The sequence below is a fragment of the Vombatus ursinus genome, unplaced genomic scaffold (genome assembly GCF_900497805.2).
Source record: "Vombatus ursinus unplaced genomic scaffold, bare-nosed wombat genome assembly UNPS02014791.1, whole genome shotgun sequence".
NCBI lineage: Eukaryota > Metazoa > Chordata > Mammalia > Diprotodontia > Vombatidae > Vombatus > Vombatus ursinus.
The window spans coordinates 62,666,553-62,691,870 of NW_020954569.1; the positions used below are offsets into that span (position 1 = coordinate 62,666,553).

At 40.2% G+C, this 25,318-nt stretch overlaps 1 protein-coding gene across 2 annotated transcripts in view; it reads left to right on the plus strand.

Moving 5' to 3' along the window:
* The first annotated feature begins 8,576 nt into the window (after positions 1–8,576).
* SLC14A2 (solute carrier family 14 member 2) overlaps positions 8,577–25,318 on the plus strand; it is a 68,666-nt gene continuing 51,924 nt past the window's right edge. For both annotated transcript variants that reach the window (XM_027869006.1, XM_027869007.1), the window contains exons 1-4: positions 8,577–8,750; positions 11,122–11,299; positions 13,475–13,664; positions 20,071–20,199. In XM_027869006.1, the coding sequence (XP_027724807.1) occupies positions 8,577–8,750; positions 11,122–11,299; positions 13,475–13,664; positions 20,071–20,199 (671 nt within the window). The remainder of the gene's footprint in view (positions 8,751–11,121; positions 11,300–13,474; positions 13,665–20,070; positions 20,200–25,318) is intronic.

Sequence of the window (25,318 nt, forward strand, 5' to 3'; positions counted from 1 at the left end):
GTGTAAGGGAAGGAGATGCAGGTGTGTTGGGTACTTTACAAAACAGTTCAAGGATGTGGTCACAAAGCAGGGAACTAAATTTGCAACATTCAAGGATATGGGCACATGCATTAGGGGTACATCATGTACACAGAAAATAACAAGGTTTCTTTGTCAACAGATAGAGCCCCCTGATTACTGGGCAGATTCAGATTTAGGCAAGGCTTTCATTGTTGCTGGGCAGAAGTCAGCCTTATCAGTAGCCAAAAGGAGAGTAAAGGGAGGGCATATCATAAATATCTCAAAACAAAATGAATCACACTTCATTTTAAGTTAAACAAATATATATATGTACATATATATATATATACACACACATACATATATGGCTTGAATGTATTATAAATTAACATTTCCAAAAATGATATCTTAAGCCTTTATAGGTGAAGAGATAAACAATAAACTAAGGCTACATTGCAAGGCAATATATTGCGTGGGTCTAAATAGGCTAGGAAGGTTTAATGGAAGATGTGGCACCTGAGCTGATCTTTGAAAGATGGGTAGATTTGGATAGATGGTGAAGAGGTAGTGAAGACCCAGAGGCAGCGATGTATAAGGCATATTCAGAACTGTGAGACCAGCCTGGCTGGAGGGCTTATCTTAAGGAACAGAGTGGAACAGAGTAAAGCAATCCCACCTATGAATGATGGGAACTATATGCCAGCAATGCATTGGTTTTGCTTTGTGGGTGATTGCCCATAAAATAGAAAGCATTGGCTTTTTCAGAACAAGGTACTTCTCTGGTACCCAAGGAAGGTTAGGCAAAAGCTGGCAGCAGGATTTGGTTTGGAGATAACTTCATAGTTAATTTAGGGCACCGCCACCTCATAAATGATTATCTGAGAGAATTAGCAGGTCTAGGAACCTGGGATTAAAGTTGTCTTTTACCATTAGCAGCTCTAGGGTTATCTGAAAGTTAGCCCCCCAAAGAGACTGGAAATGAAGGTGGAAGAAAAGAGGGAAATGGGTGCTAAGGTTAGTCAGTCAATAAGCATTTATTAGGCTATGTGCCAGGCACTGGACTAAGCACTAGGGATACAAAGAAATGCAAAAGATGGCCCTTCACCTCAAAGGGCTTGCAATCTAATGGAGAGGACAACATGCAAACAACTATGTACAGGCAAGCTAATAAATTTGCAGAATAAATAGGAAATGAGGGAAGGAATTAGTGTTAAGGAGAATCACAAAAGGCTTCTCATAGAAGGTGAGGTTTTAGCTGAGACTTGTATGAACTCACAGAATCTAAGACCAAACATTAAAATAGAGAGTGGCAGGAGCAAATAAGGGGAATAGGACATTAGGATATGGGCGAGGCAGATTTCTAAAGTCAAGGAGACGAGCCAATTCAGAGACCTGAGGATCCATGTAGCTCCATACCTCTAGATGTGGTTTAATGATCAGAGAAATTATAAAGCAAGGTAAGGGGAAAGACTTTATCTTAAAGGGACTAAAGATGACACTCAGAGAGGAAGAAGAAGGTCCCATTTGACTGGTGCCCCAGGCTGCAGATTGTGATTCAGGGAAGCCTAAGAGCCAGGATACTTTCCAAGATCTAAGATTCTTTCACAGGAGGCAAGAAATGTGTGCCCTTAAGTTCTCAAATATGTGAAAATGCTTTTTTAAAATTTTGTTTTTGGAGGTGGGGAAGGAGTGTATGCGTGTGTGAAGGGGATGTGGTTAGTTTTGCCAAACTTTTTTTTTCTTTGTTATAAAGAATAACTCTCTAGGAAATGAAGGGGGAGAGATCCATTGGGAAATATAGCTTATGTAAATATAAAAGATCAATAAAATGTATTTTGAAAAATAAAAAACCTAATTCATTACCATAGGAAAATATATGAATAATCCTGTGCTATGTATTTGATCTCAATTTATGCAGAACCACATGAGCTCCCTTGGGTACCAGTTCCTTACTGGAGCCGATCCAACACACCTTTAGCCTTTATCCTCTCAGGTCTTTCTTCACAACTTGCTTTTCCCTTTCTTTGTATATGTAGCACTTAGCACAGAGCTTAGAACACAATAAATGTCATATGCTTGTTATCCCACTGAATTATCACTGAATCCCAACCAAATGTTCTGAGCCTCTTGACCATCCATGGTACCAGAGTTTACTCATCTCCTTGAATTCAACAGTCTACCACATTCAGTCCCTAATTATCTTTCTCTATCCTTCTGCAACCACCATCATAACGCAATGCCCTGATCAGGCATTCTCTCCTCTTTTCCTTCCTATTCCCCATGCCTATAAACTAAATATTGTAAGAATATATTTTATAGAATTTATTTTTTAGGAAAAGAAAATCTAAAAAATCAGAAATAATACACCACAGCAAGATAATTAAATGTGCATGTAACACCAGATTGGCAAAGTTGACAAAAAGGGAAAATGACAAATACTGGAAGGGCTATGGGAAAAGTGGTACATTAATGCACTGTTCCTGGAACTATGAACTAGTCCAACTATTCTGGAAAGCAACTATATTCACAAAACTATTAAGCTATGCATACCCTTTGATCCAGTAATACTGCTACTAGATCTATACCCCCAAAGAGTTCAAAGAAAGAGGAAAAGAGCCCTTAGGTACAAAAATTTTTCATCTTTTCATGGTGTCAAAGAATTGAAAGTGGCCCATCAATTGGGGATGACTGAACATGTGGTATGTGAATGGGATAGAATATTGTTGTGTTGTAAGAAATGATGAAGAGAAACCTGGGAAGACTTGTATGAACTGATGCAAAGTTAAGGGAGCAGAAACAAGGGAACAATTTATAAAATAACAGCATTGTTATAAAGACAAAAAACTCTGAAAGACTTTGGAACACTGATCAACACAGTGACTGGCCACAATTCCAAGAGACTCATGATGAAACATGTTACCCACCTCTAGATGGAGGGCCTCAGTGGGCAAATTCAGGCATATATAAATATATACCTATATGTGAATATATAAACATATATATACATAGGACATTGCTAATTTGGGGTGTAGGGATTTGTTTTGTTTTTCTACATTTTTAAACTGGTTTTGTTTTTCTTACTTTCTCAACTTGAGGAAAGCAGGTGGGAGGGAAAGAATTTGGAGCTAATAATAAAAATTGAATTAAAAATAAATAAAAAATTAAAATAGTACATATAAATATGTATATACTTACTCCCTAGACTAAGTGGTCCTGAAATTCCCTAAGATACTCAGTCTAGCTATAGCTCCCCAGACTACCCTGATTCTCTCTAGATGGGACACAGTTGAGATTTTTATGTTTCACTCCAGGACATTCCACTTACCACCAACACTGAATTGGGATTCACCCACAGGCTCTCTGGGTCAAACTCATCAGTACATTCTATAATTCTAGGTTTACTCTCAGTCAATCAGGCAGCATCCTAATCACATTATCAACTTTTGGTGCACCATTTTTATTTCCATGTAATGACGCGGCTAACTGGATATATTCCCTACCTCCACCCAAAGCCAGGTAGGGAATAGAAAGAATTAACCACTAGAACTCAACTTTGTACGTCATCTCCAAAACAGAATACAACACCCTTGCAAAAACACACAAAAGCTGGTTCTTCTATCACAAAATGTGACATGGTTTTATTTTCATTGTGGTAAGTGGTATTATTATGAGGAATCTCTAGGGCAGGACAGTTCCAATAAATATGGTGGGCATGGGCTTTGAGAGGAAAAAGCAGAGCCTCTCTTTGACTTCATTCCTAATGTTCCTTCCACAAGTAGAAGAACCAAACGTTTTCCTTTTCCTTTTCAGAGAGAAGAACGTATCTGTGCAGAAAAACAAGGATCTTCTCGTTAGGTAAGAAACCAGCCATGCAGCCTATGGGGAAGGGAGAGGGGACAATGTGGGCTAATTATCACTCCCAGAGTCCTTGTGGGAACTCCTCCCCCTCAAACAAGAGGTTTCCTAGATGTGACAGACTAATCAGAGACATGCAATCTCACATCCTCTATTCCAAATGGTCCGTCCTCCCCCCCCCCCCGCCCCCCCCCCCGTATTAGACTCTAATCTCTGTCTGATTCATTTGCCTATCAGATTGGGGACCAATTTCCTCACCTGAAGGGAGAGCAAAAATCCTCTCCTTTACCCTTGGTTTCTTCACTAGGCCAAATAGCAATGCCTGCAGGGCTTGAGATCCTTTTCCTTCAATGAACAGATTTATAGGGTCTGAATTGCTGTAGTTGTAGTTATACTCGGAGGGAGAACTCATGCCCTAAATCTTTTAATGAGTAGATGTTCAATGAAATAGTTATTGATTGATAAGTTGATTAATCCAGATCAATTCAATTCAGTTTATTTAATCACATATTTATTAAATGCCTAGTATCTAAAAGATACATTGCTAGGTGCAGATGATACAAAAACAAAACAATTTTTTCCCTCAAAGTTTTTGTGGGTAACACAACAAAAATGCACTTTCCTGGGACCCAAGCAAGCTACCTCAAATTAGAAGTACTTTTAGGAAGAGAATCCACTCAAAACCATAGCTCTTAAACCCCGACTGAAGTATTTACTTTATACAAGGCCAGAGACCACATCAGTTCAAAGAAAAATCATTTAACATCAAACAATAAGACAAGTTAAGGGCCAAGGAAATACCTCTCTTACACATGTATGGAGTATACTGTCCCAAAACTTACCCAACCCACCAATGGGGAGGGCACATATGTAGAGAACATGAATGAACAGGGAACACACCATGAGAAGGCACACAGAGAGCATACATGTAGCCAGGGAACCTCTTTAAAAGGAAACATTCCAGTAGTAAAGACACACGTTGGGACATGTGGGTAAATATATGGATGGGGCAACTCATACCACTGAAATTGCATTCTGGTGATGGCATTAGACTATACTCTACTAGGTACTGTATCTGTGTTTTCCGTCTTTTCCATCTCTCCTGGCCCTGTGGTCTCCCTAAACTGCTCTCTGCTACTATCTGGTGATTTTCAGTTATTTAGCCTCTTCAGGAACATCTGCTGTTCTGTTCTCCCAGGATAATAGTGGAAGAAAGTGCTGGGCATGGCAACTCTTAAGACCTCTCTGTTCAAAGAGAGGGCTAAAGTTGTTTTAGTGCATAGTCCAGGGCAATGAGCCACTATACCCAGCCTAGTAGCCCAAAACAAAACAAAACAAAACAAAAAACAGTAACAACAAAAGCCTCAGGCAAAGATTAAGTCTATTCTTTTGACTTCTTTTCCAGAAGCCAACTCAAAATCCTCTGTCCCAACCAACTACCTGACTTGAGGCTAGAAATTTTCTTTTAACTTCTGCCAATCTCCTAGTCTTAATCTATATCTCCAAGATTCACTTCACCAAAAAAAAAAAAAAAAATCCACAGGAGATGAGGAGCACTCCAGGCTCCCATAGTGCTGCCTGTTGGACCTACAAATGAACCTGGAATAAAAACAAATGAACAAGAATATGTGCCTTTTTTCAACATTTCCTTAACCTTCTGGCTGGCCTGTGGGTACCATTCTTTTTCCATATAAATAAACATGATACAAATTTGAGAATGAACATTTCAAAGCAGAAATCCAAACAGGAAGCTCTAAGAAAATTTGAGGAAAATGAAAAAGTCTTCATGAAGGTAGCAGCACCTGAACTGACTATTAACAACAGATAAGAAATCTGATAGAGCAGAAGAGAAAGTACACAGATTGTAGAAAGAAGAAAGACAGATGGATAGACTAGAAATCCACAGAGGAGGAAGGTGGCAAGTTGATTTCAGGAAGCTACATCTACTAGTCCAATTTGGCAGCAAGTAAAATTAGTAAAGGAGTATAATGCAAAGTATAGATAGAAAAATACATTGGAGCCAAATTGTGAAGATACCACAAGAGGCTAAGGAGTTTTTATTTAATGTGTGGGGATCCACTTTATAATAAAGAACTACTAAAGGGTTTTGAACTTGGAAGGATCGTGGTCAGGTCTGTGCTTTAGAAAGATTATTTTGACAGTTGTATGAAGGATGGATTGCAGATTTGAAAGAGACAGGAAGACCAATCAATAGACTGCCAAGTGAGTGTGATGAGGATGTAGGGCAAAGGATAAATTCAAGAGATGTTGTAGAAGTTTATTGACAGGACCAAGCAACTTACTGGAGAGTTTAGGGAGAGGGAAGGGTCATAGATGATTAAAGATCTAAAACATGAGTGGCTGAGAGAATGGTGGAAATAATGAAGCTTGGAAGAGATATGAATGGGGAGGTGAGTTTCATTTTGAATGTTTTGCATTTGTGTTGTCAGCTGGACATGTCCAGTAGGAAATTAGTAATGGGAGACTAGAACTCAAGAGAGAAAATTGAGTTTGATATGGAGATTTGGGAACCATCCATGTAAAACTGAGCCTGTGGGAGTGAAGACCACAAAAGGAAAGAGGAGAAGATAGCCCAGAACAAAGACGTGGGGGACACAAAGTTAGGGAGCAGGAGATGGATGTTGAACCAGAAAAGGAAACTGAGAACCACTGATTGTTCAAGTAGGAGACCCATGAGAGAGCTATATCATAGAATGCAAGGCAAGAGAGTTCATCCAGAAGGAGGAGGTGGTTAAAGTGACAAAGATCACTGGAAGGTCAAGGAAGATGACGATTGAGAAGGTCATTGGATTAAGCAATTAAGAAGTTTCCAGTAACCTTTGGGAGAGCAGTTTCAGTCAAATGATAGAACTGGAAGCCAGAATGAACTTAAATAAATACACACCAAGTTGAACAGCTATAGCAAAATGCCCATGAGCAGGCAATAGGTAGCCTAAATGTTTTCCACCCTAGACTGCGAGTCTTCAGATTGACATGAGCTCATCATCAACCCCTTCCTGTATGATGACCCCTTTTAAAATATAAAAAATGTCACAGACTCCCTCATGATAGCAGTCGTAATACGAATCTGGCTGAATAAGAAGATAAATCATGACCAAAGGCTGCTATGAATCCACTAATGCTTTTGGAGCATTACCATCACCACAGCTTCTACATCCATTTGGAAAAGAATAGTACATGTATGTGTGAGACGGTTCAGTCCACAGATGGTGTGTTCACCTATTCATCATACTGAGTCACACTGCATGTTTTGTTGGAGCTAAATAAAGATCAACATGCCAATGCTTGCTGAACAGATGGACCTTTTGCCATAACTCCAAGCCCCCCTAGGGATTCTACATTCACAGGTGGGGAACCACTGTCAACGATTCATAAAACATGAGTGTGACAGAGAGCTGAAACCATCCAGGGGTGGCATCTGGAGAGAGAAATACTCAAAAGGGATTGGTTCTCCAATTACTCCCATGAGTCATCCTTTCCTCATTTTTTTGAAAGAGTCTTCTTAATAAACAGCAATGTTGACAAATTTTTCTTTTCTTTTTTTTTCAAATTGTTCTATAGTATGCTACAGTTTTCAAAACTTTTTCTCATATATTCTCTCCTTGGACCCTCATAGCATCCCTGTGATGTGGGAAGAGCAGGAATTACTACCTCCTTTTTAAAGATGGAGAAACTTTTGAGTTATTTCCCCAATGGCATGTGTCTATGACTTTCAGCACCAGAGAGGTTCATGACCCTATCCTACTCTACCCATAACCCATCAAAGACCAGGATCTTCTCCTCCAGTTAAATTTAACGTATGTTTATTGGATTCCAACTCAGGGTTAAAGGCCAAAAGCACAAATTTGGTCATGTAGAGCAATTAACTCCACCCTCTTCTCTGGTCCCCAGATAGCCATCTCTCATGTATATATAGCTCCAGTCATGAGATCAGGAAACACTTTATAGAAAAGGTATAAATATAACTCTCCTTCATGTTTAATCCAAACTGACCTACTTGCTATTTCCCAGACAGGACATTCCACTTCTTATTTCTATGCGTTTGAATAGGCCATCTGTCCCGCATGCCTAGAATACATTCCTTCCTCACTTCAAGCTCTTAGGATCCTTAGCTTCCTTCAAGGCTCAACACAAGTGCTACCTCCAAGGCTCAACACAAGTGCTACCTCCAACAGAAGGCCTTTCCTAATTTTCTTAGTCACCAGAATCCTCCCTATACCCCTGAAGTTGCTTTGCTCTGTCTATACATTTATCTGTGTATACGTTATCCATCTCCACCACCAACACACTTGCACAGTAGAATATAAACACCTTGATAGACTGTTTTGGTTTTTCTTTGTATCTCCAGCACCTAAGATAATTCCTGGCACATAGTAGGGACCTAATAAATACTTATTGAATGAATGAATGAATGAAAAAATTGAGTTTGAGCTGGCCCTTGATGAATGAGAAGGATTTCCATAATCAGAGATTGGGGAAGGACATTTCAAGCAGATGGAATGGTGTAAGTCCTCTCCAGAGACATGCGGCAAAGCTATACTATTGGATTCAAGCCTTAGAAATCTGCTGTCCCCCAGAGAACCAATCTTCTGATTTACTTTCTCCTACCCAGCCTCATCTGTAGCTCTTCCATGTCTGTTACCTAACTGCTGGGTTGTGTTTTTTTTTCCTTTTTTTCTGTCCACTAATCACAGTGCAGGATGAGCAGCCGGCCTCCACGGGACATGTCTGAGAGCCACAGCAGCCCCCTCTTGGTAGACTCTCTCTCTGATAGATGCAGACTTTATGAGTCAGAGTTTATGTGTGCAACGTGGACCCCACGTTCCCCTGACACCCACCCAGGTCTTCCCCTCCTGGAAATGCCAGAAGAAAAGGTACACAGTACAGTTATCATGTGACTGGTGGGTGGGATAGGATGGTTGGACTCAATATGAGCGGATGTTCCAGTTTCACTTGAAAACATGGTTAGGAAAAGATGGGAGATAGGCAGGTCACCCCCAGCAGCATATAGAATCATGTGATGTTTGAACAATTAAAATGGACCTTTCAGATAATCTAGCTCAACCTCCTTATCTTACAGATGAGAATGACTTGCCCAAGTTCTGATGGCGAGTTACTAACATAGCTAGTATGTTTGAGCAGTGGCCAAGGAACTCACTTCAGATAGCCAGACTGGAGAACATTTGCTAAAAAGTTCAAAGAATGTCTTGTGGCACACCTGCCTTTCATCCCACCCCACCCCTTCCCAGGACCCCAAAAGATGAAAGCAGTTAGTTAAAAAAAAAATCAAAATTGCTACCCTGGGCTAGCCCCATGGTTCCTTTTGTCCAAGGTTCTCTGGTTAGGGCCCTAAGGAAACACCAAGAGAAGGGTAGTGAGAGGTGGTGATGGTTTCTCTGATGTATATATTAAAAGACTGGGAGCCTGCCCCAGTCATCCTCAGCTTCCCCTGATGATGCATCATTTATCTAAACCAGTAGAACTCATAACCACATATCTCTGAAGATTCATTGGTAAGCCCCCTTGACCAAAAGAAATATCTGACTCCTATATGCCCAGTGGAGCCTGATATAACAGAGCAGATGAGAATATTCTAATACAGGAATCAGATGTCTCAAAGAGCCACCAGGGTCCCATTAGAGAGCTGGGGGAGGTAGGGTGGAAAGCCTGAGGATGATTGATCTAACATGTTCCTGAATGTCAATAATTTTTTTTTATTTCATAGTGTACCATCTCTTGGGGACAATGAGTTTTCCACACTTCATGCTATCTGAAGAAGGGTGTCCCCTTTGTTCAATCATGCCTAGACATGTGAAAAAAGCCACTGTCCTCTTCTTTATCCCCTTTATGTGATTGTTGACTCCAATCCTATTTCCTCTTAAACTTTATGTTTCTACACTGAAGAGTCTTCTTAACACAGAAATAAATGGATGCAGAATGATACAGTAGAATGTGCATTGGACTTGGGGGTCAAGAGACCTAGATTCTAGACCTGGCTCTGCCATTAACTAGCTAGATGACATTATTCAAATACATCTTTGATCTTCTTGTTATAAATGTTCCCCTCAACAATGCAGATATCATAGTCATCAGTATATGGACCTCGGTTTTCTTACCTACAAAATGGAAGTGAAAGGCAGCCTTGAAACCAGAAAGACCTGGGTTCAGGTTCCACTTCTGATATCTACTGGATATGTGACTCTGTACAAGTCACTCAAACTCTCAAAGTCCCTGCAATTAAGACTACAAAGTAGAGCTCATAGTGGTAGCCTACATTGGTAGATGGAGTTCCCCAAAACAGTGAAATCACAAATTCAGTAAAAAAAAATTAAAATGGCTTAGCTAAATAACTTCTAAGGTCCCTTTCATTTCTGAGAGCCTATAGTTCTAAGGCAGCAGTCTTTGCTCCTTGCCCATTTGGGAAAGGTTGTTTACTAAATAACAGCCTGAAAGACTAAGTGTGGCCTCTCAAGGTGCCACAGGTGTGCCACATGCTCCCAAGAAACATACTGGCCCCTTTGGAAATGCCAGAGGAAAAGGTACACAGCATGGCTCTTCTGTGACTCTTGTGGATGGGAAAGAAGGGTTAGGTTAATAAGGCAGGAGGCTGAGGGATGGGAATGACTAACACTCTAGGAATGGCTCTCACTCTGTGTGTGGATATCTCCACCTAGGGCTGAACCCACAGATATGCAGAATAGGTAGCTAGTTCACAATTGTGCTTTCTGATGGAGAAAAAAATCTCCCTTACCATTGCCCTTACTATTTTCCAAAATTCCCACCATGAGAGAGACTCCGTTGCATTGAGTGATCTTAGAAGGCTCCTATTAAAAATGTAAATGGAACAATAATATAGCTCGGCTATGTTTTTCAAACTCCTTAGCTTCCATCAGAGAGCAGGTCCTTGAGGGATTCCCCAGATGGCAAAAGTCTGATGAAGGGGAGGTTGGGAAGGATATCGAAAAGGGGACATTGGTCTGAGTGGGGCACAGGACAGCGGGGAAAACAGTGTGATGGTTTATGTATGTGCATGTGTGCATATGTGGATAGTGGAGAACAAAATAAAACTTTTCCAGAGAATCTCTATTTCATCTCCAGCCTTCTTGATCCTTCACCTGAGACCAAAATAGCATCAATTCTTAAATGACAATCCCTATCCCATCCCCCACCATCCACACACACACATCGGAATGAGTGAGTCATATTGTTTGGTGCCTTTTCTCAACTTTCCCTCCACCCCAAAAGGGTCTCCGGTCAGCCCTGGAGGACAGTCCCATGGTAAAAATTGAAAAACCCAGGAGGGAGAGGAAAGAAAGTGCTGCATCCCGTCGGAACCCAGCCTTCAGTGGCAGCAACATCAGCCTCTTCACAGCAGTGGGCTACCTCACTGGTGAGATGAAGGAGTGTAGCAGCTGGATCGAAGGTAAGGTGGGCCAAGGAGCATCAGAGGAAGACCTTGGCACAGAGGACCTCCCTCATCCCCCAAGCAAACTCTTTCCAGGAGTAGGTCAATTGAAGATGTCCTAGGGACAACATTTCAAGGGAAATTATTAGGACAATGGCTAGGGGAAGAAAGTAAATATATTTTTCTCTGCGGTACTGTATAACTTAATTGTGAGCTAGGATTTGGGCAAGAAAGAAAGTCACCAGGAGGGAAAAGAGTGTTGAGTAGAGAATTCAATAACAGGAAAAAAATCTGCTTTACCCAAGGAGGGAAATCAGCATTGGTCCAGGACTACAGGGAAGTCAAATGACCTCTTTCTTCCAGCTCTAGCAGATTTAATCACAGATGTTATCTTCAACACTTACCTCCCCCATCACCACACATAGACATATTTACACACTAGCTTTGGGAAAAAAAATAGGTAGGGGAATGATGCATTCCACCAACCCTGGAATTATGTAGGTCCAGTATAGTTTCAGCATTGATCATGTTTGAAGATTATAAAATCACAAATTTAGAGCTGGAAGGGAGCTTAGAGATTACCTAGTCTAACATCCTTCACTTTGCTGTTGAGAAAACAGCCACAGAGGAAGGGAAATGACTTGCCCAAGGTCACTTAGGTAGTCTGCTCCTGTTCCCATCTAACCACTGCTTGAAAGAGCCAGGAATCACCAACTATAATCCTTCTTGTAAGATGGAGGACCATCATACCTTACCTCTTGCCCTATCATTACTCCCTTCAAATTCTCAAACATTGCTTCTGACCTCCCACTGTATCTTGGACCTTAGAACTCATAATTTATCATCTTCCTTTACATTAAACTCTTATATAGTTGGGTGACATGAAGTTTATGCTTGGTTTATGCCCACTAATGAGCTGTGCAACCTCGGACAAATGTATCTCTCTGAACCTCAGTTTCTCCCTCTGACCTAAATAAACTCAAAGATCCTTTTTAGCTTTAAACTTCCATGGTTCTATAAATCTATACAGACACTCTTTAATTCTATGAAATTATAGATTAGTGGGTACCTTAGCTTCCATCTAGTCAAAAGCTCTTTAACCTCAGGTTTGTGAACTTTCTATAAATATATATTTATATATATATATATATATATATATATTTGGATAACTGTATTTCAATATAATTAGTTTCTTTTGTAATGCTATGTATTCTATTTTATGTATTTTAATAACATTATTCTGAGAAGGCATCACTGGCTTCACTACACTGTCCCTTCTATAAACATGGGTGTAATCTGGGCTTAATATTTGCTTACTTGTTTTTGAAGTCTTTTTTAGGCTAAGCCAGCATGGTGCTAATCATTTAGTTATTACAATTATTTTTGGTCCATATTTTCATGGGCTCTATCCCTTCCTTGTCTTCTCTATCTCCTCCCTCCTTCCCAACTTTCTCAGTTAAAGAAAAACAAGTATCTGGTACAACAAATATATTCTGGAGTCTGTATTACCCTCCTAGCAAATTCCACACTCAAATTCTCTATTTGAGACTGCCTTGAAAATCAAACCAGCAGGTAGTTCAGAGTGTCCTTCTGTCTTTAGACCCTGCTGTCTGATTTTCATTAGGTCACCTGTTTGACTTCCCTGTAGTCCTGGACCAATGCTGATTTCCCTCCTTGGGTAAAGCAGATTTTTTTCCTGTTATTGAATTCTCTACTCAACACTCTTTTCCCTCCTGGTGACTTTCTTTCTTGCCCAAATCCTAGCTCACAATTAAGTTATACAGTACCGCAGAGAAAAATATATTTACTTTCTTCCCCTAGCCATTGTCCTAATAATTTCCCTTGAAATGTTGTCCCTAGGACATCTTCAATTGAGCCTGTGACTAGAACCTCAAGACTTGACTCCCCATAGATAGAATGCTAGGCTATATTTCCCCCAGGACCTGATAAGGCAGCAGTCATAATGGTTTTAACTAGCATTTCTATAGGGCTTTGAGATTTACAAAATTCTTTCCTCACAATAATCTTGTAAGGTACATAGCATAAGTATTATCATCCCATTTTGCAGATGAGGAAAGTGAGACTCATAGGGAAAACATTTGATAGACTTGTGAATCCCCTGTACTCACCTTGGCTTCCAGTAGCAGGGATATGTAACTACAGAGGGACCTTAGCTGTATGAATCTCTTTCAGATAAGCCACTCGCTGTCCAGTTCATTGACTGGGTCCTGAGGGGGACAGCGCAGGTGATGTTCGTAAATAACCCAGTCAGTGGAATCCTCATTTTCATTGGACTCCTCATCCAGAATCCCTGGTGGACAATCACTGGAGGTCTGGGTGCTGTGATTTCTACGTTGACTGCCCTCATATTGAATCAAGACAGGTAAGTCCCTTCCTGAGGCTGGCTGGACAAGAGGGAAGGGATATTTAAACTGTGTAATGTAAACAATATGTGCTATAAAGTACTGAATAGGGCTAGAACGTGTGAGAGACGAGGGAGTGAGCTGGCTCATTGAGAGACTGAGTAGATGGTAGCAGAGTAGGGGTCTTTTAATCAGGAGTCCTAAGTTCAAATCCCAGTTCTGAAACCTATTAGCTATGGGGCCCTGAAGCATAAGCCTAATTTCCCCCATATTTGAAATAAGAATAATAACACATGTACTACCTATCACACCAGGTTCCTGTGAGGAAAATACTTTGTAAGCCATGTAAATGTGAGCTACTATGAAAAGTGGAAAGAATAGGGAGAGCATTTCAGGAGGAGAAAGAACAGCATCAAGAAAGCAGAGTGGTAAGAACGAAGGAATGTGCATGGTCTACGGAAACAGCGAGGGGGCTTTCTCGACCAGAGCAGAAGGCCTGTGTTGGGGGGTGGCAGGGAGGGTCTATTGTCAGGGTGGGGAAATATAACATGTGCAATGACCCGGAGGCCATTTTTGTGTCCGTCCAGAAGAGGCAGGGAGTCAGTGAAGCTGAAACATGAGATTTCAGGATCAGTTGTGTTATAACTAAGGTTGCCAGGACCATCAGGTATGTCTGACCTCTCAGATTCCATAAACGCAACTCCATGGAGAAATGGCTCTAGGGCACTAATCCTAATTTTTAAAAGGAGCCACTGCCTTCTCATTCTTTATGCCACAAGGTCAGCAACTTTCCTAAAGATGCCTTTAGAGCATGGTGTCAAACTCAAACAGAAACAGAGGCCACTAATCTGTACATAAGGATCCCTGTCAGCAGCATCTTAGTTTTAAAATGTAATATAGGGCAGCGAGGTGGCATAGTGGATAGAGTTCTGGGTCTGAAGTCAGGAAGATTCATCTTCCTGATTTCAAATCTGACCTCAGACACTTACTAGCTGTGTGGTCCTGGGTAAGTCACTTAATCCTGTTTGCCTCAGTTTCCTCAGCTGTAGAATGAGCCGGAGAAGGAAATGGCAAAGCACTCCAGTATCTCTACCAAGAAAATCCCAAACGGGGTCATGAAGAGTCAGACATGATTGAAATGACTCAACAAAATTATCTGTTTTATTTTGTTAAATATTTCCCAATTACATCTTAATCTGGTTCAGGTGGCACTTGGGAGCCATATGCAGCCAGAAGGCTGTGTGTGTCTGACACCTCTGCTGTAGAACATAATAGATTGGAGCTCAGAGAACCCAATATGATGGAAGGTTCCTCATTAAAGATTTTGCTCTAGGCAAAAGGCTTTGGACATGGACCTGATCCCTAGGAGGGAACATGTCATCATAGGATCAAGACCCTAGAGATTATCTAGTCCCACCCCCTTCATTTTCCAGATTAGGAAACTGCTCATGGTCAAACTGGTAGAAAGTCATAGAACCAGGAATGGAACCTATTTCCTCTTACTGTTGAACCTATGTGCCCTTGCCACTATACCACACTGTTAGTCACAACCATTCATTACATACTTACTATAGGCCAAGCACTGGGCTAAGTGCTGGGAGCATGTTGGTACCAAGTGTCTCATCATCTGTGGGCAGTTCGTAGACACAAGCCTTCCTCTCCTCCCTCCTTGGCATAGGTCAGTCAAGCCACTCTGCTAGGTGCTAGGGACTCAAAGATCAACAAATAAATAAATAGTGAATGAATAAATAAATAAATCCCTGCTGTCAGTGTGTTTACATTCTATTGGAATGACAATATGTACATGTATAAGTTTATATGGAACAAAACCAAAATTAATGATTAAATACAAGATGGTTAGGGAAGGAAGGCTATGGTCCTCTTAACCCTGACGGGGGAAAGGCTTCATGTTGAAGGTGATTTTTCAGCTGCGTCTTTTAAAAAGTGAAGGATTCTATGAGACAGAGATGAGCAAAATATGTTTTCTTGGAATGGGGAATGGCCAGCACAAATTCACAGGAACAAGAGAGGGAGGGCCATAGTTGAAGAACAGAGAAAAGACTGAAAAAAAGGGGAGTAATATATCATTATGTATTATATATTATATATTATATATATAAGTATATATAATATATATATAAGTCAGATCTAGACTTAAAGAAATTCATTTTGGCAGTTGGGTGGAGGATGAATTGAAATAGGAAGAGACTTGAGTCACAGAAACCAATTTGGAGGACATTGAAATAGTCCAAGTGAGAAGTGATAAACTAAGATGGTGACCATATGAGTATGGAGAAGGGGTCAGTTGTGAAGGAGAATGAGGAGGAGTAATGTGGAAATTATGAACCTGGCAAGCTGCAAAACTAATGGCAACCTTAACAAAAATAAGGAAATTCAGATGAAGGGAGTGGGGTTTTGAAGGGAAAGATCATGAATCTTGTTTTGGACATGTTAAATTTGCGTTGCTTCCATGTCATTCAATTTGAAATTTCTGAAAAAGCATGTCATGATTGGATCTCAAGAGAGAGTCAAAAGCTAGATATATAGATTTATAAGTCATTTGCCTAGAGATAACAATTAAACCCAAGGGAGCTAATGAGATTAGTAAGAGATATGTTGTTGAGAAAGAATATAAGAGAATATAAGAATATCCTCAAGACAGAGCCTTGGGGAATACATCCAGTTAAAGTGTATAATATGGATAAGCCAGCAAAAGAGGCCTAGAAGGAAGGATCAGACAGGTAATATGGGAGAACCAGAAGAGATTAGTTTCATGAAAACCCAAAGAGTAGAGAATATTCAGGAGAGGCTGGTGAATCATGTCAGTTGTAGCAGAGATCTCAAAATAAGGACTGAGAAAAGATCATCAGATTTAGCATTTAAGAAGCTTTTGGTATCTACGGAAAGAGAAGTCTCAGTTGAGTGATGAGGTCAGAGGTCAGAATGACAAATGTTGAGGAGTGAGAAATAAAGGAATAGAGGCAATTAAAATAGTCTAAGTTTGGCAGAGAGAGGGAGAGATTATATAGGATGATACAGTCTAGTGAAGTGTTTTTTTTAAAGATAGGGAGGAGATATGAGCTTATTTGAAGGCAGTAGGAATTACAGAAAGGAATTAGCACTTAGGGATTGATTGGATTGGATAGAATGAAGGAGGGAGAGAAAAAAGAGGGAGGAAAGAGTATTGGGGGTGAAATTTTATGGAGAAGAGAGGATCAAGAGTACATGTAGCAAGATTGACTTTGGCAAGAAGGGTCCTCCAATTATCAAAGACTGGAGGAAAGGAGGAAAGGTTAGGGATGCTGACAAGGAGTTTTGAGTTGAAGAAAAGGGAAGTTCAATGTAAATGGCCTCAATTTTCTCAATAAAGTAAGAGTGAGTGTCTTCAGCTAGGAGTGGGGGAAAGCTATGAAAGACTTAAGGAGAGAAAAAAGTTTTGGCTATAACTTTTGGGGAGGGTGGGATAGGAATCAAAAGGATTAGAAAAGGATAAAGGGATTGCTTTGGGTCAGTAATGGCCCAGTTTAGTTTAGATAACACATGTTTGTAGTACATTAGTACAGTGTGACTTTCTCCAGCTCTGTATAGCAGTAGGTGATTAGGGGCAGAGTGGCGGGAGTAGTTCAGAGCTGGAGTTTTGCAACAGATAATCATCTAGGTCACAAGGGCATGTTCCCAATCCTCTATACTTTTACCAGCAATGAAGTCTGAGCACCACCCTCCCTAGCCACTCTATTCTTGTGTCCTATTATTCCTCCTACATTCAGCTGTTCCCCCTTTATGGAACACTTTATCCCCACCCTCACTCCTTTTCTAACTTTGCTGTATGTTTCTTTCAAGTCCCATTTTTTCCATATAGTCTTTCTTGACCGCCCTAACCTTCACTGATCCCTCCCTTCTCTGGATTCCCCTACCATTTTTACTTAATGCTGCACAGTTTAACATTAAACTGTCCTCTAATTGAGTCAAGGGCCTCTGTCTCCTCTCTTCAGTGATCCTATAAATACCTAGGCAGAAATCCTGCCTCACACTGGTTCTGAAAACATAGTGGGTCCCCAGCTGATATGCCAATAACTAGTCCTATGCAGAAGTAGCAAAATTCTAGACACTGTTTGATATGTCTAAGGACACGTCCAGATCATTATCAATAAGTTACTGCTTCATTATACAATTAGGTTAGATAACCACCCAAAAGTAGTCTAGAGAAATATCAACATGCCAGGCCAGCACACCAAGTTTCTAGGGACAATCAGCCACTGAGGGTCCATCCCACCTCCAAAACTCTGAAAAATCAAAAGTGTTGGGATCCCCAGGGCCCAGTGGTCCAGTAACTCATTTCTTTCTGGGGAAGTCCCCACAAAACTCACCTCCCATTCACAACTTACACCTCTTCTATGTTAGCCAGGGCACAGGTAATAGATTTCTAAGAACAGCAAGTATTTCCTTGGGGAAGAGATTTTATGGAAGTGGAATTAGGGGGGCAAAAATATTAAGGCCCAAAACATCTGCAAGAATGTAATTTAGATGAAGTTATTTCCAACATCTGACATTTTTTCAATAAACATTGTATAGACATTTTTCCTGAGAACTGAAACATACAATGGAACATGCCCCAGGCCAGTATCTCTCCAAGGACAGCCCTGCCCAGAGTTACTAGGATAATTAAGAATCCAGTCTTTAGAGCTGGGGGGGGGAGGGATTGGAGTTCCTTAAATTGGATATAAAAAGACAATGGATTCAGATTTAGGAGAGGGAAGGGAATAAGTAATTATTAATAACCTATTATATGCCAGGCACTGTGCTAAGCACTTTACAAATATTATCTCATTTGGTTCTCACAACAAACATGGGAGGTGGGTACTATTATTATCCCCATTTTACAGTTGAGGAAACTGAGGCAAGTTAAGTAACTTGCCCTGAGTCACACAGCTAGTAAGTACCTGAGGCTGGATTTGATCTCAGATATTCCCGACCCCCAGCCCAGTCCCTTGTCCCTTGCACCATCCAGCATTTGATAGGTTAATCTCTACACAACCTCTATCCTTCCCCAGCATAATATTGGGATGTGTGCATTTGTGTGCATGTTCAGTGACTTTATCCATATGAATGCTGGGAAGTAAAAGTACAAATAGCCCTCACTCTTCCAACAATCCCAAAACATTCATATTTAACTTGGGAACACACTCAGACATACTCATCTTCTATGCTAGGACTCAGCGTTCCTATACTGGCAACATATCTAAGTGGATGGTACTTGGAGGGGTTGGGGGGGAGGGAGAGAGGAAAAGGGAGAGGGAGTGGGGGGAGGGGGGAGAGGGAGAGAGAAAGAGAGAAAGAGAGAGAGAGAGAGAGAGAGAGAGAGAGAGAGAGATGCAGCCCCAAAATAATACAGAAACAGAAAGCAAACTCATAATAAATAAAAACCGGCTATATGTTAAACAAATGGGGCAGCTAGGTGGCACAGGGGATAGAGCACCAGGCCTGAAAGTGGGCAAGTTATTTCACTCCTACCTCATTTTCCCCATCTGTAAAATAGAGATACTACCTCCTCCCGGGGCTGTTGTGAGGATTGAATGAGATAATAACTGTAAAGCACTTAGCACAGTGCCTGGCACATAGTAAGCACTATATAAATGTTAGCTATTATTATTATCTAGAAGAGAACTGGGTGCTCTGTGAGTTTTCTGAATTGACTCAGTTGAGTCATTTTACTTGCCTAACTAACAAAGTCAGAGGACTTTGATAAGGATGGAAAATAAAATTATATATGTAAAAATGTTCTATTAATACAAGTAGTTATTATTTTTATCACCAGTAATTATGCTGAAATCTGTCTTGTAGGAGTAGTGAAAACTAGAAAGTTTAAAAATTGCTTGGAGCCATTCAATTCAACAAATATTTATTGAGAAGTTTAAAATGAAAACAAGGATAATCAATATTAGGCTGATTGATGGGAAAGAAAGATTTCAGAGCTCCTACTGGATCCAATTTCAAGGTTAGGTGGTGCAGGCGATAGAACACTAGACCTGCTTTAAGAAAGACAACCTGAGTTCAAATCCAGCTTCAGACATTTTTGGAGGCTGCTTCCCTCCTTTCTATCTTTTTCTTGCCTCCAAGTACCATCCACCTAGATATCACGTTGCCCTGATAGGAACACTGAAGCACAGAAGATGAGTATGTCTGAGTGCGTTCCCAAGTTGAATATGAATGTTTTGGGATTGTTGGAAGAGTGATCCTTTTGTCTTTGTCTGCCTCACTTTCTTCATCTATAAAATGGAAATAATAATAGCACCTACCTCCCAGGGTTGTTGGGAGGATAAAATGAGATATTTGTGAAGCACTTTGTAAAATTTAAAGCACTTTATAAGTGCTAGCTATTATTAGTGTTTATTATTATTATCGTTGTTATTATCATTTGTCCCAAAGGTCTGCCATTGCCTCGGGACTACATGGGTACAATGGTATCCTGGTGGGACTACTGATGGCTGTCTTCTCAGAGAAACTAGACTACTACTGGTGGCTTCTATTGCCAGTTACCTTTACCTCCATGACGTGGTAAGGAAAACTCATGCCCTTGCTCCATAGATCTCCTCTGAGGCCTAAGCTAGGGAACCTTGACCTGTTCATTCTTAGGGAAAGGAGTCAAGGGTAATGATATTGTTTTTGCTTAGATTCCCAACCCCCATGGGGATGGAGCCAACACGTGTGCCAGTGATTAGGGACAAATAATAGGGTTTGAAAGAACATAACTGGTGAGACATGAGCACAGGGCACACCATGATACAAAAGAGTAACTAAGACACCATGCCAAGGTCAAACCAAAGAATACAGAGACTCAGAGAGTGAGATAAAGACGTGAAATGGAGGCCAGGATAGCACACCAAAGTCTGGAGATGGTCAACACAGTCGGTACAGTCAGACAAGATATTAGTGAATAGAACTTTATCTCATACAAATTTTCTACTTGAAATAGCATTACTACATGGGTAAGGTACAGTGGTCACACTGTCTTCCTTAACTGTACTCCTGACAACAGTACTACTCATGTCCTAAGGTTATCCAAAGACTCTGGGATTAGACAAACCAGAACCAGTCCAGGGTGCTAAACCTCTAAAAGGGTCACTCTATGTCTTTGGCTAATCCTCTCCACCTAAAATTACTCCAGCAAAACTCTTCTAATATATTCAAGGCATAGCTCATATCTGGGATACCCCAAATGTAGTTAACAGAGCCTCCAACACTTGATAGCAAATGGAGTTGGGTATAAGACAATCCTTATTTCACCCCACAGAAAGTATAAAAGATATAAAGGATTCATTGAATCCCACATCAACATATAGAAGTACAGTAGAAAAAGTTCTAGATTTCCTATTAAGGGACATCAATTCAAAAGCTGCCTCTTCCATTTGTTATCTATTGTGACTTTGAGGTATTTAGGTGGCTCTGGTCCTGGAGTCACGAAGACCTGAGTTCAAATCTGGCCTCATACACTTACTAGCTGTATGACCCTGGGCAAGTCATTTAACCTCTGCCTGCCTCAGTTTCCTCAACTGTAAAATTGGAATACTAATAGCACCCACCTCTCAGGATCATTATGAGGATCAAAGGAGATAATATTTTCAAAGCACTTAGCACAGAGCATGGTCCATAGTAGGTGCTAAATAAATGCTTATTAAGTTCCTCTTCCCCCTAATAATCTCTAAAGGCTGTCAGTCAGCCAACTTAAAGTTTCAGACCAGGCTCTATCATTGCCTTGTTGTGTGACCTTAGACAAGGCTGACCTGTGTTTTCATTTGTCTCACATATACAATGGAAATTATGATAGCAGATCTTTAAGAAAAAGAAAAAAAAAAGACAACACATATAGAAGTGCTTGAACTTCTTGGACTTATAAACAAAAGGTATTATTTTTGCCATCACTATTTATTACTCCTAAAATCTATCCTATGGAACTAGTGAAAATGTGGGAATTGAAAACCACCTCATAGCCAGGATAGAGATCGTTTGGAGCAATTTAGCTCAACAAACATTTATTAAGAATTTAAGGGCTTTGCAAATATTATCTAATTTGATCCTCACAACAACCCTGAAAAGTAGGTGCTATTATTATCCCCATTTGACAAATGAAGAAACTGAGGCAGGCAGAAGTTAAGTGACTTGTCTAGGGTTACACAGCTAGTAAATATCTGAGGCTGGATTTGATCTCAGGTCTTCCTGACCAAAGCACTTTGTCACTGATACAAATCTTGTTTGCAGTAAGGCTACTAGTTTAGAATGCCCACAGTACCTAACAGACTACTAGACCTAAAGTAGATGCTCAATATATAACCTACTGGTTGATTGATATACTGTTGTCGTTGTTCAGTCGTTTCAGTCATGGCCAACTCTTCATGACTCTGTTTGGGGTTTTCTTGGCAAAGAAAATGGCAGTGGTCTGCCATTTCCTTCTGCAACTTATTTTACGGATGAGGAAACTGAGGCCAACAGAATTAAGTGACTTGCCCAAGATCACACAGCTAGTAAGTATATAAGGCTAGATTTGAACTCAGGTCTTCCTAACTCCAGGCCTGGCACTCTATCCACTACGCTACCTAGTTGCCCAGATTGATATACTAATGGGAGTTATTAGTCCCAGGGTAATTGAGAACTCCCTGTATCTAGGCAGTAACAAAAGGAAGACCACAGAATAAGAGATCATTAGAATCAAAAAGGTCTTCAGGTGTTATCTAGGTCCCATACATCTTGTGAGAAAAGGGCACAGGTCAAGCTGTGATCCAGAAGCCAAGGAGTTCATTGGATTAAACAAATTCCAAACATGAGGCAAAGTCATGAAATAGAGATCAGTACAGCAGTCCAAAGTCTGAAGGAGGTCATTTTACAGATAAGGACTTACATTCAGAGAAGGGAAATCATTCACCCTGGCCACATCGCTACTTAGGGGAAGGACTGGAACTGGAAGATTCGTATCTCCTAGTCTAGTGTGTGCCTTTTATTGGCGCACTGTCTCCACTCCCAGTCAGTTCCAAGGAGAAGAATTCATGTTTCACTTCTCCAAAAAGGAAATCTCTTTTATTTCCATCTTATGAGGCTTTTAAAACCTATTATCTGAAGTTGGCTCAAATAGTATCTAATAACTGTCCAGAAGCACTTCAAAATATGTTATAACATTTAATATCCTGAGTTAACTACTTTGCCTTTCAAAGCTTTCTTATCCTGCCCAGGAAAAAAATAAGTGAATACTGATCTCTGTGGGAATCTTCTTAAAGGCATTCATATCCGAAGGTATAAAAAAGAAGAGGACCTGTGTAAATCGTAATGTTTGTACATGAAGAAAATAGACCTAAATGGACCATGCCATTAGGACCAGCCCTATACAAAATTAAGAAGTTGTCAAAGTTTCTTTTCCAGGTTCACTCAAATCTCCTTTTTCAGTACCTCCTCTGCTTCAGGCACCCATGTTTTTCAGGATGCATTTTATCTCTCCTGTTAGGAAAGAAAATAATAAAAATAAACTAATTCATACTAAGATGCCAAGGACTTCATGCATTATATCTCCAGTGGAGGCTTATATTTCAGAAGGGAATACCTAGAGAGGGAAAGTTTAATTCAATAAAATGAATTTTACTAGTGTTGTTCCAGACACTGGAACATGCGGGTGAGACAGACTTTTAGCAGCTTCAAGTGAGTGAAAAAACAAAAGGAGGTAGGAAAACTCTGTTGAGCAACCAAGGAAATAGCTGCTAAGTTCATGCTAAAGTTACTTGTCCAAAAGCATCCTCAGATACTTTAGACCAGTGCTTCTTAAATTGTGGATCGCAACCCCACATAGGGTCAATGTAACTGAGTGTGGTGGTCACAAAAAAATTGGCAACAGTAAAAGGTTTCTGAATATGCAACGACCAAAACTTATTTCAAAATCAATGCGTAATAAATCCGAGGTGTTTCTGGCAGTGTTTGCCCATGTTGCATCACATGACTTCACTGAAGCGTTGGTTCTGAATATATCACCGATGATTATAAAATCAAAATTTCAATCAACTCTGAAAAACATTGAAGATGCTCTACATCCTTCAGTATCAAATATTCCACCAAGATTTAATTCTTTATTAAAAATAAACAAGCACATCCATCTCATTAGTATGCAAATTTGCTTTCATCTTTAATAAATGTTAAAATTATATGTACACCAAAGAATTGTTTTAAAATAAATCCTTTATGATTTATTATCAGTAAATATTTGATTTGTATGCCTATTTTAAAAAATATACCTGGGGTCACGTAAAAATTTCTCAGGCAAAAAGGGGTCATAAGACGAAAAAAATTAAGAAGCCCTGCTCTAGACAGTTGTATATATAAAAAGGCAGTAACTAAAAAGTAGTGACCATAGGTGACAACAGAGGAAGGAAATGGGAAAATATAAAAATTGGAAACAAGAATTATAAAAACATGGTCTGGAGCAACTTAGTGCAGGGGCTGAAGGTCTAATATGACTCAATAGCCCTGGGATCATTGCTATATTCTCTTCTACATCAAAAGATATGATTTCACCTGTGTGGGCCTTCCCTTCTCAGATGCAGATCACATCTCCTTCATACCTGAGGAAATAATTTTATGGATTTCTGGAATCAAATAAATTAATTAACTAATAGCCTACCCTCTGATGATGATTATCTCCAAATTTGGCTAAGCTAGTCCCTGTGTTTGAGCCCACATTTGGGAAGCCTTTCTGAGGTTGGATGAACCTGTCACAGTTTACATTCCACTTGCACAGCCTTTGAGAATTCAAACTAGTTTGGTCTAGCCAGACATTTTGGATGACTGTTGACAACAGGAGGTACACATACATTGTTGAGTCATTTCAGTCATGTCTGACTCTTTGTGAATCCTTTTTGGGGGTTTTTTGGCAAAGATACTGTAGTGGTTTGCCATTTCCTTCTCCAACTCATTCTATAAATGAGGAAACTGAGGCCAACAGGATTCAGTGACTTGCCCAGGGTCACACAGCTAGTAAATGTCTGAGGTGGGATTTGAACTCATGAAGATGAGTGAGTCTTCCTAATTCCAAGCCCAGTACTCTATGCACTATAGCACCACCTAGCTGTGTACTTATACCTGCAGAGAAAGATGAGAGGTTTAGGATGTTAACAACTAGAGGCTGTGGTTTCTTTCTTATACTTGCTGCTCATTTCCCAGGACTACCCAAAGACTCTGGGCATACACAAACCAGAGTTAATGCTGGGTGCCAAGCTCCCAAAAGACCATCCCTTCTGCCAAGAAGCAGCAGAGAAGGACTTTGGTAGGGATTGAGGCAGGTAAATAGCCCAGGGGATAGAGTGCTAGGCCTGGAGTCAGGGAGACCCAACTTAAATTCTGGATTCGAATACTTAACTGCTGTGCGATCCAGGGCAAATCACTTCACCTCTGTTCACCTTAGTTTCCTTAGCTATAAAATGAAGATGTTATAAGGATCAAATACAGCCTCATCTCTAAAATGGATACATATAATAGCTTCTACCTCCCAGGACTGTTGTGAGGGTCAAATGAAATAATAATTATAAAACACATAGCACAATCCCAGGCACAAGGTGAGTACTATATAAATGTTTAATAATAATAAGGGATGCAATATTTGTAAAGCACTTAGCAAGCACTGGCACACTGTAGGTGCTTTATA